This window comes from Globicephala melas, chromosome 16 (genome assembly GCF_963455315.2).
Source record: "Globicephala melas chromosome 16, mGloMel1.2, whole genome shotgun sequence".
In the NCBI taxonomy this organism is placed as follows: domain Eukaryota; kingdom Metazoa; phylum Chordata; class Mammalia; order Artiodactyla; family Delphinidae; genus Globicephala; species Globicephala melas.
The window spans coordinates 76,713,875-76,730,496 of record NC_083329.1 but is presented as its reverse complement, the minus strand read 5'-3'; the positions used below and the strand labels follow the sequence as shown (position 1 = coordinate 76,730,496).

The window sequence follows — 16,622 nt, the reverse complement described above, 5'->3', positions numbered from 1 at the left end:
AACGATCCTACAGTTTTTTGTTTTTTGTTTTTTTTTGGCCGCGTCAGGTCTTAGTTGCGGCACGCAGGATCTTCATTGCGGCACGCGGGCTTCTCTAGTTGTGGCCCATGGCTCCAGGGTGCACGGGCTTGGTAGTCGCGGTGCGCGGGCTCTCTAGTTGTGGCGCACGGGCTTAGTTGCCCCACAGCATATGGGATCTTAGTTTCCTGACCAGGGATTTAACCTGCATCCCTTGCATTGGAAGGCGGATTCTTAACCACTGGACCACCAGGGAAGTCCGATCCTACAGTTTTTAATGTGAATTTGCTGTTTGGAGGAGGGGAAGGTTTGGGATCATTTTTGGGAAGTCCTACTTTCTAGTTCACATCAGCGTTCTTCAGTGTTCCCAGTAATTTTGGGTTATATTAAGGTTAATTTTATTTATTCCTCCAAACATGTACTGAGTAAGAAGTAGGTGTTGGGTGCTGTGCTGGCTGCCACTTATGAGAATGAATAAAACATGAGCTCATAGGCAGCAGGGAGATGGGGACTGAGTGTACTGGGGTGGCGCCCACAGATCCTTATGCTTGAGGAAATAATGGAAGAGAATGAAGACATTAGACAGGACCAGTGTCAGTCTCTCTGCCTGATCGCCCGAAGCTCTCTGTGCAGAATAATGTTTCAAGAACTGGCCCTCTGTAGACTAGCTTCAGGAGATGCATGGAGACTAGGCATGATGACTCCTTAGAGGTCGTTGGGATATTTCTTCCTGGTTATCTGCTTGCTGGGCCTTGTGTATGGGGAGGCGGGGGGTGTATTTCAGGGGTGGCCAGGTAAGTGAAATGGGATAACAGACAGCGAGACGGGAACAAGTTTCTGAGGCGTCAGCTGGACCAGGGCACTGTGGTTGGCCTTCCCCTTCCTTAGTTTGCCTACGTTTGGCTGTTTCTTGGTTCTGCCTTCTGGGCCTCAGGGCAGTCGGTGGCCACCAGTTAATCCCAGCCTCAGGTGAAGTACAGGCAGGAGGCCTCACGGTGAAGGCTGCAGGTCCGCCTTGCATTTACGTATCCATACGTAAGGGGTGCTCATTGCATCTTTACTCTCTATTGTTCTGGTGCTGATGTGAAGCCATATTGGATGAAAAAGGAAGAGCTTTCTAGGATATGAATTTTCGTGAATAAAAACATATTTTTTCTTGCAAAACTTATTTACTAGCTTCCTTGGGCATGTTTTCATAGTAGCAGCTGAAACGCTGAGTCTCTGACTGAATAACTTTTCCTTTTTTCATAGGAAAGAAGATACTTAACTTTAAGGCAAGCTAGAGAAAGCGGTTTCCATATTGACTGGCTGTCAGAGCCTCCCCCAGGTCTGTATGGCTATTGGTTAGAGAAAAGTGCATGTGATAACTGTGCTTGAAGAGATGTTTGCATTTACTGAGCAGCAGAATCAAACAGGCAGCTAAAAACTCTTAATTATGTTCAGTGATGATCAAAAATAAAAGTCTACAGGTGCCATTTATGGAGAACTAAACACTGTCCTGAGATTGACCTGCAGCGGCTCTGAGTCCTTGACACAGGAAGTGCTATTATCCCCACTTTTACTTGAAGAAACTGAGTCTCGGGTAATAACTTGGGAGGTTACTAGCATTCTATCTCTGATCTGTCTTCTAAACCCATACTCTTGCCTCTGTGCTTTGTTTGAGTGGGCCTCCTTCAGGTTGAAGCCAGTACTAGAGACCTGCCTGGGTGGTGCTGTCACTACCTTGGCCTAGGTCCCAGGCGGGCCCAAGTGCAGATGTGGAATGTCTGAAATTGCAAATGCCTGTGCATTGAACAGACCTTAAAACATAGCAGTGAAGCAGGCTCTCCTATTTTTGTTCACTCTCATTCTCTCTTGGATGCTTCCCTCTTTTGATTTCTTTCATTTGGTTTCTTGCCCTTCTGATTTCTAGCCACTTTTCTTGCCTTGCATAGGTGTTCATGAAGGAATAAAATGTGTAAGACGTTTTGACAGGTTCAAAGAGGCATGTGATACGAATGCAAAATCGAGACAGGGTGAACAGGGGTTATATTAATTGAATCTGTATTTCCAAGGTAACATCTCAAATCCACTTTCATTGCTCACGACCCCCGTGTTCTGCACACACTCAGCAGAGTGGATTAAATTGGAAACGTAGATGAGCTGGGTTCTAGATTCAGTCCTGCTGAGTTCAGTGCGGTTTAGTGAGAAGAAGGCAGATGGGGACCTGGGAGGCTTGGGTTCTGGTCCCAAGTGACCTTGAGCATATTGCTTCCATGTTTGACAGTTTCTAATATGTAAAAAAGAAGTTACTTTACGGAAATGTGAGGATAAAATAAGACATGTAAACCTTAGAAAAAATATAAATCACTATATAGTCCAAACTATTATTTTCTCTTTTCCTTTCAGTATGAAATTGGAAAAATATCACAAGGGGGAGCCCATTTTAGCCAGGCCAAGCGTCCAAAATACATGTCAGTGGCAATAGTCCACTGAAGGCCTGCAGCACCAGGTGGCAGTGGTGACACTTTTCAAGTGGCTGTTTAAGCCCCATGTAGGGCCCCTAAGGACAACCCAGCCTTAGCGTAGTTGCAAGAAGTCAATAAAGAGAGAAGGAAAGGTTCTTCTCTCTAGGTCTTTGGTGGTAAAACCTCAAACACATCTCCAACTCTGGCCGACAAGCTCATTCAAGAATAACACCCTTGCGTGACCCGGAAGCAGAGCGTTTCCCTGACTTTCCAGGCAGGGTGGCACTTCAGTCAGGAGAATAGCTGTAATTTCTTTTTCATTACCAAACAAACCAGCATAATGGAATATTTACAAAGCAAGGATTGTCCTGTATAATAAAAAGAAGACCAGGAACACATGGGGGAAAGCTACCATGAACTATGTCAAAAGGTAGAGATTTCCAGGCAAAATTAAGAAGCTGCACATACTTTTCTTTTCCTGTACTTTCACCTCTCACTGTTACTGTCTAACGAGGGAAAAACACTCTTGAGACTTCCGTGTTATCCCTGAGCACCTGAGCGTGGTGCTTTAGTTTAAGTTCTCTGATCCTTATTTGCAGATCAGGAAACTGAGGGCGTGAGGGCTGGGAAGCGGGCAGCGGAGTGGTCACCTTGGACCCCAGCCTAACCAACCGGGACTTGGTGGCGCGGGGCGGTACTGGTGCCCCAGGAAGCCCAGTGGCACCGTCTGTCTCTGAAGTCTTCACCAGTATTTCACTTAGGATCTTTTTTAGATTCACAAGGAGGCGTAAAGAAGACTGTATTGAACATTCGTGTATCTCCACCAGGCACTTAAGGAATAAGCTACTGCCCACTTAAAAAAGACAAAACCATACATGTGGGAATTACTGTGAGCCCCTCCCTCCCCTGCAGGATCCTGAGTTTGATGCCTCATTTTTGTGCATTTCCGCAGACTTCGATTATGTGCATATGTTCAGTAGGCAATACATTGATCGATTATTGATTCATGTTTTTAAACTTTATGGAAGTGGCCTGTTACATGTGTCTTTCTCCAGTGCTCTTTCTTTTAGTATCATCTTCATTTGTACAAGTGAGATCAACCCCAGTCTGTCTTGTTTCTTGGGCGGGGGTGTTGGTGGGGAGGGTTGAGGGAAGAGTTTCCAAGGGCGGTGCAGTCAGTCAGCTGCAGGGGAAGAAGAGGTTTTTTTAAGATGTGCTGGCGAATTACTCCTTCTCCTCAGTAATTTCAAGTTCCCCTCTTTGTAAAACAACTCCTCCGGGCGACAGGAGGGAGGCGGAGCGTGGGAGCCAACAGAGCGGGAAGGCCTCCCGCAGGCGGCACCAGGCATGAGTGGCACTGAGCCCCAGGCCGGCGCCAGGGTTCACGCCTCTCACTCTGTCCTGTAGTGAAGCCCACATTCCTTGGGACTCGGGTCTTTGAAGACTACGACCTGCAGAAGCTGGTGGACTACATTGACTGGAAGCCTTTCTTCGATGTCTGGCAGCTCCGGGGCAAATACCCAAACCGAGGCTTTCCGAAGATATTTGACGACAAAGCTGTAGGTTAGTTCAGTAAGTCCTTCCATCCTGCTCTGGTATCTGAGACATGATCTTGGGACTTTGAAGACAAGAATAGATGGTGAGCAGCGGGGTGGATTATGCAGGAGAGAGTTTACTGTTACGACATGATGAAAGGTACTGTTCCATCCGCTCGGCTCTTTGACAGTTTGTAATCTGCTCGGTTGGTCCTTATTTACTGACTACATTTCGCATTTCATTTATCCTTTCTTTACTAAATGTTTATTGACATCAGTTACATGCTGGGCACTGGGGATGAACAAAAGAAAAATGTATCAAAAAGAAGATGTATCATTGCTGCCGTCTGGTACCCAGCTGGCTGGTGCAGCATTGGAGGGTGATTCCCGTACAGCAGGACGAGCTCGTGCTGCGGGACCAAGGCCCAGCTTCTGTGGACACAGGGAAATGAGTCAGACCTCAGAGTGGGACATCAGGAGAGGCTTCCTGGAGGAGGTGGTGTTTGAACTGCTTTTTGAAGATTAGTGGGAGCTACTGGGCCTGGGACTGGGAATGTGAGGTGGTGATGAAGAAAAGGACACTCCAGGCCGAGGAGACCGAGTGGGAAGGCACAGACACATGGGCTGATTTGGGGACCGGCAAGGAGGCTATTGTGCCTGCGGGGGAGGGGCTGGGGGTGACAAGCTAGTTGATAGATAAACTGCTAGCCCTGCGTCTCGCTGTCAGCCCTGCCCCCAGAGACATGGGACCAAAACACTAAGCCCTTCAAAGGGTTCTGTAACAGCCAGCTCAGAGCGAGGTGGGGGGTGGACTGGTGGGTGTGTGGGGTTAGGGCTGAGGGGAGCCTGGGAGAGTGGCCCTTGCCCACTTCCTGGGGGGACCCTGGGGTGCGTGTTAGGTGCTGTGACTCAGCGGCTCCCAGGCTAGCCAAGGTGCAGCAGTGGGCAAGGGCCTCTCATTCTGATCTGCTCCTGGGTGATCACAGATGAGCAGTTGAGTGGCTGAAGCAGGGCTGGCCAGGCCCGGACAGAAAGCCTAACCCTAACCCCGCTGGCTCCTGCCGGAACCAAGTGAGGGCCGGATGGGCCCTGGGCTGGGCCATCCAGGAGCAGCACTGAAGTCACACTCCACTCCTCAGGCTGTTCTGCATCCCCAGGGGTCACGGTGAGGTCAGGGGAGCTGTCTGTGCACGAGGAACGTGGTGGTGGAAGGGTCTGGCCTGCCTTGTCTCGCTCTCTGTCTGACACATTGCTGCGCGGAGCCAAGAGCTGGCTCTCTGCCTTTTGTTAAATGGAAAAATAAGTGGCTTGAGCTGGCGAAGCAGACTGTGTACGGGAGCTGCACTTAGCAGAACTGCTGAACCCTTAGCTCATGGACCTGGGGTTGCTGATGGCAAACACTGATTTTTATAGTATTTGAGGGGAAAAGAGAGGGGTGAAGAGAGAAGATGACTGAGGAGAGGTAGTAGTTTTAAAAAGAAGCATGCTTTGCTGGTTATTATTGGCATCTCTAAGTGAATTCTTACGATATTTTCCTAACAGGTGAAGAAGCCAAAAAAGTCTATGATGATGCCCAAAATATGCTGCAGGCACTGATTAGTCAGAAGCAGCTCCACGCCAGGGGCGTGGTTGGGTTCTGGCCAGCGCAGAGCAGCCAGGACGACATCCACCTGTATGCGGAGGGCGCGGCACCCCAGGCCGTGGAGCCCATCGCCACCTTCTACGGACTCAGGCAGCAGGTGCGGAGGCCGTGCGGCCAGCGGGCACATTGCCCTACTCTTTGTTTTAAGCACTCACAAAACATAAATAAGAATGGTGTAAGTTTGAACTTTGTGTAAGCATAGCTCTTCCCCACCTCACCCCAAATGACCAGTCACAGCCCCGAGCTCAAGGCATTTGTGATATAGAGAAAGGGCCAGTGTGGGTTTAGAAGCTGGGCCTCTCGGGCACCAGCAGGAGGGAGGTGTTTCCTGTCGGGGTTGGATGGGTGAGGAGAAACACTGCTGCTGCCTCGGGGGGTCATGCACAGGTGGACATTCACTTGCTCAAGAACATGGGTTTGCATCCGGGCCTGTCATTAAAATAGGCTGGTGGCTCCTTTCTCAAGGCGAAGACGGGGTGGGGGGGAGCAGACATTCGCTGGATGTCTACCAGGGGCCAGCTGCTTAGCAGGGCACTTAATGGACCATCTTGTTTCATTTCCACACAACCTGTTGTCGGGCAGTTTATATGTTTCCATTTTGCAGAGGTGAAAACGAAAGCTGATGGAGGGTGCGCTGAGCTGCACAGCTTGGAGGGGAGAGCCCAGCCTGTCCACACCCCGATGGCTGTTCTCTCATGCCACTCGCTTCTCCCGGGTCATAGAACAGGCTCTCCTCCACACGGCTCCCTCTCCTATGACCCCACCTTTAAACATGCAAATCTGTAAGCATGTCCCTTTAGCTGCTATAAAAAATGAGCTGGGGCTTCCCTGGTGGCGCAGTGGTTGAGAGTCCGCCTGCCGATGTGGGGGACACGGGTTCGTGCCCCGGTCCGGGAAGATCCCACATGCCACGGAGCGGCTGGGCCTGTGAGCCATGGACGCTGAGCCTGCGCGTCCGGAGCCTGTGCTCCGCAACGGGAGAGGCCACAGCAGTGAGAGGCCTGCGTACTGCAAAAAAAAAAAAAAAAAAAAAAAAAACTGCCGTGATCAAGAATCGGAGCCAGAATTCACCAGTCATTAACAAAGGACAGTAGCAAGTGCTTCTCGCATGGTCTTATTACCATTTTCAGTCATTCAGGAGTGATAGTATTGCTTTTAATCATAATCACAATGTAATTCATAATGTCAGATGTTTTAACTATAACAACGTCTGAGGGAATCGTTAAACTTGGGACATTAAACAGTACCATAACAAGTTAAACGGGGACAGCTGCACCATTACTGTGTGCACCCAGGCCCGGTACATCCTCAGTCTCTGCACCCAGGCCTGGTGCATCCTCACTCCGTGCACTCAGGCTCAGACACCTCAGAACACAAGAGGATTCTAATGTTAAGTTCTAGCCCCTCCTCACTAGGGAACTGGTGACTTTTCTTTTAAAGAAGTAATTAAGGTCAGAAACCTCCACCCTGGCCTGAATTTCCATCCTTCAAGCCCTGTGTCCTCTGACCTCTTTTTACATCCAACACCATTCATGTCCAGGCAGTCTGTGAGGGACTGTATTAGGGCATTTAATATAATGACTTTTCAAAGTACGTGTATTACCTACCCAGATAGCTATTTCTAAGGATGTGCTTTTTTCCAGTACGCTGGAAAATTCTGGCTGCAGCGACTTACTGCTCCGGGAGTCTTCTGTTCTGAGTGGCTCTGATCGCTGTCTATTTTAAAGAGCTGTGTGGCTCTGTGACCTGTCTCTCCTTGTGGTGCTGGGAAACTTTGTATCTCCTGGCTTTTGTTAGCAAAGAGCAGTTGTTGGGCAGAGTACAAGTGGAAGGCAGCTCCTCCCTGCATAGCTGGCCCTGGCTCTGTGACATTTCCACTTGCCTTTATCAAATACCTTCTTGTCTGCAGCCACTTAACTGTTTTTTGCCCAGTGTCGATTAGACTGTACTTGTTTCCAGAGCTGGCAAGCAAGTAGCTGTGAAGCTTCTGGGTTGACTGCTCATTAATTGATCTGTCCTAAGCAGTGTTGTATAGTGGTCAAGAGCATTGGTTGTGGATCAGACCCATGGGCCTGCCACTGTCTGACCTTGAACTAGTTCTTCAAGCTCTCGCTGCCTTGGATTTCTTGTATAAAATGGAGCTGGTGGTGTCACTTACTTCACAAGGTTGTTGAGAGGATTGGATTAGTTAATTCATATAAAGCACCAAGACCAGTGCCTGACACAGTCAGCACTCAGTAAATATTAGTCATTTGTTATTTACCTTCTCAGCAAACGTGTTGATTGTGAAGTATGTGTAAGACCTTATTTGTCAGCTCAGTAGCAGGGATAAGTCAGTCATCAGCTGAAGATGGAAAGCAGGCGAGGATGGCCACCTGGCCTGAGGAGAGAACCCCAGAAGCAGATCCTGCTCAATTTTTTGATTGGTTTCAGGCCAGCCCAGCAGTGTCCTTAGCCATCCCCTGACCCACCGCCCGTGGTGGACAGCACGTGGCCCTGTGTTGCTGACCTTAGCCGTTTGTTGAACTGCTTCTGTCGATGTAAAGTAGAGGCTTACACACTTAGTGGACCCCTTTTGAACATAACTTTAGGATTTAATGTGGGTCTTGAATTGAAAACACTTTTGGAGGAAAAGAAAACCTTTTTATATGAATATTTAGGGTTCCAGTTCCTGTAGGCATTCAGTAAATGTTTGGTCAGTGTGTGAATGAGCGAGTTCACTGGTTTCTCGACTGTGTATGTCATTTCATGTCATATCTTTCTAAAAATCTCATTCCATTTATTTATTCAACACATGTTTATTGAACACTCACTACATATCAGGCGCTCTCCTAAGTGCTGGGGATGTAACAGTGAACAAAACAGCCCCATTTGAAGCTGTATTCTTGGGAAGGTGCCCGATTGCTCTTCTCTGTGTGTTGGTGCCAATTCCATGCTAATGGCCACTCTGCCCACTCCTTGTGTTTCAAGGCCGAGAAGGACTCTGGCAGCGCAGACCCCTACCTCTGCCTCTCGGACTTCATCGCCCCTCTGCACTCGGGCGTCCCTGACTACCTGGGTCTGTTTGCCGTCGCCTGCTTTGGGGTGGAGGAGCTGAGCAAGGCCTACGAGGAAGAGTGTGACGACTACAGCAGCATCATGGTCAAGGCGCTGGGGGACCGGCTGGCCGAGGTAGAGCCGCGGTGCCCTGAGGCCAGAGTGCGTGCGCACGTGTGCATGTGCGCGTGTGTGTGTTTGGCTCTGACAGCACACATACTCTTAAATCCTGTATTTTCGAGTCACTCTCACGCCTCGTCTTTGGGCACAGGGTACCCTTCAGCGATGCTGTAGTTGGAGTGGCCCGTGGAGCCTTGACTTCATTGTCTTGGTTCTGGTGTCGCCCTGTGCTTGTGATTTGATGTTTTCCAGAGGACCCTGCAAAAAGCCAAACAGGTTCTGTTTCAGAGCTTCTCGTTCTGATGTTGGGCTCCCCTGTAGATCCCTCATCTTCCTCTGTCGGGTGGGGCAGCCTAAGCTGTGGGAGCCGCTCCCCTTTTCCCGAGGCTCACAGCAGAGTCACTGGCTGCTGTCATGGTCCCCGCTCCTCCTTCTGGCCACCATAAGCTGTAGCCTGAGCGTCAGAGAAAGGTCTGAAGGGCCTCAGATCCTCGGATCATTGAATATGATCCTTGAGAGCCTGGGCTGAGGCCAGAACTGAGCCGCAGAGCAGCTGATGACAGTACAGATGAGTTGAGCCCCCGGCCCATCCCTCTCTCTGGTTCCCCCACCTGCTGTCGGGTCAGGGAGGTGTGTTTGCAGGCGGGACGGAGGGCAGGAGGGAAGGCAGGAGAAGGGCTCCCGCCTCCATCTGACGGTGTGTTCCGCCCCAGGCCTTCGCCGAGGAGCTGCACGTGCGGGTCCGCAGGGAGCTGTGGGGCTACTGTGGCGGCGAGCAGCTGGCCGTGGCCGACCTGCGGAGGCTGCGCTACGAGGGCATCCGGCCGGCGCCCGGCTACCCCAGCCAGCCCGACCACACCGAGAAGCTGACCATGTGGAGGCTGGCGGACGTGGAGCGGCACACAGGTCAGCACCAGGCAGGCGCGCATCCTGCCTCATGTTACACACACGGTAGCGGAGGGAAGGCGTGCGGATGGAGCAGGTGGGGGACACGGAGAGGCTTACAGTGAGATCCCTGATCCCGTCGTTTCTCACTTCCAGCAGTGTGTTCTAGTCCTTCACCTCCATATTATTATTATTTTTTTTTGCGGTACGTGGGCCTCTCACTGCCGTGGCCTCTCCCGCTGCGGAGCGCAGGCTCCGGACGCACAGGCTCAGCAGCCATGGCTCACGGGCCCAGCCGCTCCGTGGCATGTGGGATCCTCCCAGACCAGGGCACGAACCCGTGTCCCCCACATCGGCAGGCGGACTCTCAACCACTGCGCCACCAGGGAAGCCCATATGTTATTATTATTTTAACAGGAGGAAAAGAAACTCATTTCAATTCGTGCACATGGAGGCCCTGTAGAATTATTGTTGAGTAGTGGTCTTTTATCACCATTTTCAGGTTTATCAGTTTTCATTATTTTCCTTTCACCTACAATAGATGGGAGCTTCGCTGACTCACACCAGCCCGTACATCCCCTGCCCCATTTTCCTATTACACGTGTGTTACTGTTTTCAGTCTCTCCACTATTGAGTGACCTTTGTAACCTTTAATAATGTATTTGACGTCGCTCTCTCCTTCCACCACTTCTAGGAGTGTCTCTGGACCCTCGTCTCACAGAATTCCCACCCTTCCCTTCCGCTCCCTCTCTCTTTACTTCTACACCACTGTGAACACAGTGTACTGTTTTCAGTGGCGTTCATCAAAAGCGTGCCATCCACGCCGAAGACGTTAAAGGAATGTAGATGGACATGAAGAGCTATGAGGCTCATTGAATCTGGGCTGGCAGGATGGCAGCGGCTCCAGGAGACAGGAGACGGGGACTTGGGGACCCGTTTCTGCCGTAAGCCAGCTGGGCGACCTTTGGCAAAGCACCGAGCCTTTACGTCGCTCCGTTGCCTTGTCCAGAACGTGAATGGCGTAGACTAGATAGCCTTGGTGTGGGCTCATCCTCAGTGGGGCCTGGCTGTCTGTCATTCCCCTAGTGGCCTTGGCCTCACAGGTGCGCTTGGAGGTCCAGGTGGTGTCCCCATCTGCAGGGTTGGAGTCCTTGTCTAGAAGGCCCAGGCGTAGCCTCCATGGCTGATCTTGGAGGGCAGGCATAAGAATGTAGAGAGTCTTTTCCAGACCTCTCCCCCCAGGTTAGAGGAGATCTGCACATCCTGAATTTGTTCATCCCTTCGGCGGGAATTTGCTAGACGAGTCTGCTCACATCTTTCATGCTGTGTTACGTGTCCACCTGGAAGGCACAAGCTCACTCTCATTCACTTGTAAACAAGAATATGCTGGGAGCCTACCACTCGGCAGGCCTGTCTCAGCACTGAATAAACGAACGTTTCTCCCCATGCTGCTCTCCCCAGGCATCAGGTTAACAGAATCGCTGGCCATGGCACCTGCTTCAGCGGTATCCGGCCTTTACTTCTCCAATTTGAGGTCCAGATATTTTGCCGTGGGGAAAATTTCCAAGGATCAGGTAGGTTAGCTGTTTCATTGCGTGTGGCATCCCTAGAGGCCTGTCTTGTTTTGAATGGAACTGTTAGACCTGTTTTATTTTACATGTGAGTGAGAATAAAATGAGAGGGAAAGGATGAAGAGATGTACTCCGGTTTATGTCTTGATTTGATTTCAGCCCACTGCCCCATTTCTCGCCCTGCCGTTTACACAGAGACCAACCCTCCCACACCCCTGCCACACACACACCCCAGCCAGGCTCTCAGCCTGAGGTAGTTACGACATGTTGTTTTTCTGCCCGGAAAATAAGGCACCTCGATGAATAGATAAATATCTGTCTCTATTTAACTCAGTGGATTACTATTAAGGCAAAAGACACAAAACGTACTTCATGTATCTTGGCGAATGCTGTGGAAACTTGAGCTCACAAAGTCTTATCATTTTGGTTTAATAAACTGCTCTTAATCTTTTGCAGATTGAGGATTATGCTTTGAGGAAGAGCATGTCTGTGGCCGAGGTTGAGAAATGGCTGGGACCCATTCTGGGATATGATACAGAATAACTTCTTTTTTTTTTTAACCTTGTCTATACTTGTTTCCTCAAAGAAACACAGTCAAAAGTGCCTTAATAATAACAGCACAGCGGCCGCGAGCCTGTCTGCATGTGGTTGACCTTTGTGCCGCTCCAGGTTGTGGACGTTTGCTGGGACCTTGTGGAAGAACAGAGTGTTCCTACAGTTCTTGGAAAACAAGCAGCTGTTTCCCAGGGGACTTTGAATGAAGAGCAGTGAGCAAGATCCGGGGGGGTCCCCGGTCCCTCGGGACTAGGACAAGCCGGAGATGGAGGTCTTTTGCATTTCAAAGCAAGTCAACTTGCTTTTTTCATTTTTACCCCAGACCTAGGAGACCATTTCTTCCTTTCTTTCTTTTTTCTTTTTTTCTTTCTTTCTTCTTTCTCAGAGAAAAGCCTGAAAGTCAGTTGAATAGGGGTTTGTGACCCTGTGGCCCAGTGATGCTGTGAGCAACGGGGCGTTTTGTCCTGAGTGGCTAGAGCGGTTACTCTGACGGGGAGAAGCATCACTGTGCTCTCTCTCCCGAGACCTCCTTTTCTGAAGCCTCGATTAGACGCCTGCAGAAGTCCCTGTGGCCAGAGGCATGCTCTCCCCGCCGGCTTATCAGAGGTACTCAGGCTGCTGCTGGCCCTGGCAGGTCAGATACAGTCACGTTCTCCAAGCATTTTGTCCTCTCGTGATCTCATATTCCCTCACCCTGAGGGGGGAAAAAGGAGGTGGACAGAGAGAGTGGCTGCTAAGGGTAGTGAACAGCCTTGGGTTGTTTTCCGGAACTGAGTAGGCTCTCGGCTCAGCTGCGTGTCCATGCAGCGTGGATAGGTGAGCGGCATCACTCCACTCAGTTCTTCCTTTTCGGCGCTGCCCCAGCTCCAGACTCGCACGATATGGGAACAGCATGTGGACTTGTTTGTGGTCATCGCAGGGAGATGGTTAAGAACCAGGGCTTTGAAGTCAGACACACCCAGATTCGCGTTTCAGGTTTGCCGCGTTCTTGCTGTGCAACTGAAGTATCAGCACGATTTTCTCATCTGTGAAATGGAGACGAGAGACTAGCTCCTCTCTCACAGGCATGAGGTGTGGATTAAAGGAGATGATGCACGTAGGCAGGTAACATGGGCTGCGGCGCACAGTGAGAGCTTGATGGACGGCAGCTTCTGTAGAGATCTCTAGGGGGTCCCCGAGCTCAGCACAGGGTAGGTGCTCATGGAAAGGGAATAAGAGATTAATGGAGGTGAAAAGATACTGGGGAAATGCATATGGGAACGACCGTGTTGAATATACTAGGTACCCTTTCTGGGATTAGAGCCCCATTGAACACAGTGACTGGAGAGAGATGCTACTGTCTATGTCATAGGCACCATCAGCCTTCATTGTCTGTGGGACAGTGCCCCCTCCCCTCATGATGTAAGCTGGCCTTGCCCCAAAGCAGTTATATCAAATATACACTCAGGTACATTGGAGGTGAAAGGGGAAAAAAACCTTAGCAAACGATAATCCTGCATAACTGTAGCATATACATGTTTACCTGCAGAGTAACATGCCTTCTTAGGCATCGCTTGCCCTTAAAGTGAAGAGAATTGTATGCTTTCTTTAGGTCCATTTAATCTGTGCTAGATTGAGACGGGGACTCATTTTCCCCGAGACGCTCAGGTGGAGGACTTATTTTCTCTTCCATAGCAGGTATGTTATTCTGGGTGGTGGCACATCCTTCTTTAAGAAAGAATAACCCCCTCCAAATATTTTAATGTATTTTATCCAAATTACAGTTGCTAAGAGTCTCCCAGTTTCATTAAGTATGTACCATATCTTTTCTCAACTAGTTATGTGTTGGAATGGCTTCCTTAAATGTATTGTTGATCTAATCCCATGATGGATGCCTTTTATCTAAAGACAAAAACAGTTTGTGCAAGTTCAAGTGCCTATATGTTCATTAAAGAATACAGAACATAGCTTGAAAACCCCTTAGTTTATGTCAGGTGACCTCAAAGGCAGGAAGGTGACCATTCTGCAGCCGGGGTCTTTTCCGTGTCTCTGCAGGTACGTCCAGAACCTCTCCTTGTCATCAACGTCCGTGGCTCTCACATCCACTCACTCACTCTCATCATTTCCATTAGGGATCCCATTTTTATTTTTTCCCTCTAAAGAAGCACTTGTTCGGAACCTTCCTCACTCTGCTGCTCACCCTGCTGTCTGTAACGTGGAGGCTGGTGTGTGGGATGGTGGTTGAGGTCAGGTCCTACAGCGCCCTGTTTCTCATCTGAGATATTCTGCCGTCAGCCTCCCTCTATTCACAGCTGAGCTCATTTAGAGAAGAGTCTGCCCTCTTTCCATTTCTCTCAGGCTTGTCCTCGACAAATATCCGAGTGTCTACTCTGTGCCAACCACCTTCTCCTCCCATACTCTCTTTAACTCAGTGAAGTTAGGTTTTTTTTGTTGTTGTTGTTTGTTTTTTTTACCCATCTCTTCTGTCATTAGTGCCCTCTTAATTGTTAGATCCCGTGGCCTTTCCAGTGATCTTTCTTCTCTGGGTTTGGGCAATATTAACCACTTCTTCAAAAATCTCCTTTCCCTGGTTCCCCCTTGACTTCACTCTTCTGATTTACCTTCCATGTTTCTTGTAATTTCTTAGCTACTTTCATAGTTTTCTCTTCCTCTGCCCGTTTAAAGCCTGGTCCTCATGAGCCTGTCACTAGTTAACTTCTTAGTCATACAGTTTCAGTGGGCAATCTATCCAGACTCCTCTGTGCTGAATCACACCGAAGACTCGGTGTGTCTCAAACCAGTGTCATCTTACTCTTCTCGAATTCTCAGTGTACTCAGCAACAAACCTCAAACACACCCCATCTTTTTCTTGGACTCTTGCAGCTATCTAAAAAATTTGCACGTGAAAGACACGCTTGTCCTCCTTTTAGCTGAGAAGGTAAAATGCATGTTTGAGGCAGGCAGTGTTTAGGTTAAGGCTTGACTGAGGATTTGCAGGATAAAGATGAAGCAAGTAGAAACAAATGAAGAACCAGAGTGTCTTTGTTCATGAAGGTAGTAAGGGTATCAAACCTCCCAAAAATGATCTACAGATTCAATGCCATTTCCAGCAGAAATTCCAACAGGTTTTGTTGGATGTGACAGGCAGATATCTGAACATCTGTGGAACAGCAAAGGACGAAGATGGCTGGCTGCTTCTGACTATAATGAGGAGGTTGAGGGGACCTTTTACAAGACAGTAAGTTTTATTACAGAGTTTGTGTTGTATGTGGTGCAGAAGTAGGCGCTCTGAGCAGTGCAGCGAGCTAAGGAGCCTGAGAAATAGCCCAGGTGTATATGCTGCCCTTTGAGATGTGATGAGGTGGCACGGCAGGTCAGTGGGGGCAGGAAGCGCGGCTCCATAAGTAGTGCTAGAATAAGGGTTATCCTTATGGAAAACAATGGAATGGATTTCTGCCTCACACCTCACCTAGCAGTCAATTCCACATACATTAAGGTTTTGATTACGAAAAGCAAATACTTAAATGTTTGCATGGAAAAAAACCTTAGGGCCGGAAAGAATCTCTTGAGACATATGCTAATCATAAAAGAAAAGATGATTAAATCAAATATATTAAAACTAGCACTTGTTAAGCTAACAATTTAGTGTAGTAGAAAGACAAACCAAGACTTGACATTTACGATACAGTTAACCGAGAAAGGAGTAGTAAGCAGAATATATAGAGAATTCCTATTTTTTTAAAAAAACAGAAAATAGCCTTCCTCTTCCGGGGACGGTATCCAGAGGCATTCAGGATGGTCCAGCGTTTGACATACAATTGTAGGCTGTCCTACAATACAGTCTCTTAACAAAACCAGCCTGTCCCGAACCCCTGGTAATAGAATTGTTTACCTTTATACCAAGAAGATTAGGAAAACGCCAAAATCCGCCTGTGGCGTGTGCTCAGGCCGACTTCAAGGAGTTCGCACTGTGAGACTTTAAGTTCTTGTGAGATCGTCTAAAACAAAAAAACATGTCAGCCGGGCCTATGGTGGTTCCATGTGTGCTAAATGTGTCCGTGACAGGGTCGAGCACACGTTCCTTACTGAGGAGCAGAAAATGGTTGTGAAAGTGTTGCAAGTACAAGCACAGAGTCAGAAAGCTTTATTTAGCTTTTGTATTTAAAAGTGAACCTTTTTGAGTAATAAAAAAAAATTAGAAAATACAAAAAAAAAGAAAAACAGAAGAAACTTGAAAAGACATTTCACAAGAAGAGGAAATACATAGGGCTTATAAATGAGTAGAAACTAGAAACCTTGGAGATATGAATTAAGACCACCATGAGCTTGCAGTTTATATCCACAAGATTTGTAACATTAAGGAGTCTGACAGCACCAGGTGCTGAATGTGAGCTCATCCTTGTGTGGATGTGTAGACAGGCACCTCGGCTTTAGAGAACAACTACACCTCACAGAGTTGAACATTTGCATACTTCAGGATCTAGCTTATGACTCCACCTCCCAGTTGTGTATCCAGTAAACTCTTACATTTGTGTACCAGCAGGTGTGTACAAAAATGGTTATAGTAACATCTTCATAATAGTTAATAACGGGAAAAACTGAAATGCCATTCTGTCTACAAGAGAATGTTTAAGTAAATTAGGTATATTCACACTACGGGATATTATTCTGTAGTGACAAGAGGTGAACTACAGCTATACCTGACAATAAGAATGAATCTCAGAAAATATTAAGAAAAAAAAAGCAAGTTCCAGGGTATGGTTGAGACTATTTTTATTGAGCTCAAAACCAAGCAAAACCAAAGAGTACATTGTCTAAGCATACATAAATGGCA

At 48.4% G+C, this 16,622-nt stretch overlaps 1 protein-coding gene and 1 pseudogene across 1 annotated transcript in view; both read left to right on the top strand.

Moving 5' to 3' along the window:
- MTR (5-methyltetrahydrofolate-homocysteine methyltransferase) overlaps positions 1 to 11,821 on the top strand; it is a 121,764-nt gene extending 109,943 nt beyond the window's left edge. Inside the window, exons 27-33 of the mRNA XM_060286435.1 lie at positions 1,270 to 1,345; positions 3,873 to 4,028; positions 5,543 to 5,739; positions 8,613 to 8,813; positions 9,512 to 9,704; positions 11,145 to 11,257; positions 11,711 to 11,821. Of these exons, the coding sequence (XP_060142418.1) occupies positions 1,270 to 1,345; positions 3,873 to 4,028; positions 5,543 to 5,739; positions 8,613 to 8,813; positions 9,512 to 9,704; positions 11,145 to 11,257; positions 11,711 to 11,797 (1,023 nt within the window). The 3' untranslated portion in view covers positions 11,798 to 11,821. The remainder of the gene's footprint in view (positions 1 to 1,269; positions 1,346 to 3,872; positions 4,029 to 5,542; positions 5,740 to 8,612; positions 8,814 to 9,511; positions 9,705 to 11,144; positions 11,258 to 11,710) is intronic.
- A 3,762-nt stretch (positions 11,822 to 15,583) lies between these two features.
- On the top strand, positions 15,584 to 15,953 carry LOC132593632 (large ribosomal subunit protein eL34-like; annotated as a pseudogene).
- Positions 15,954 to 16,622: the final 669 nt, after the last annotated feature.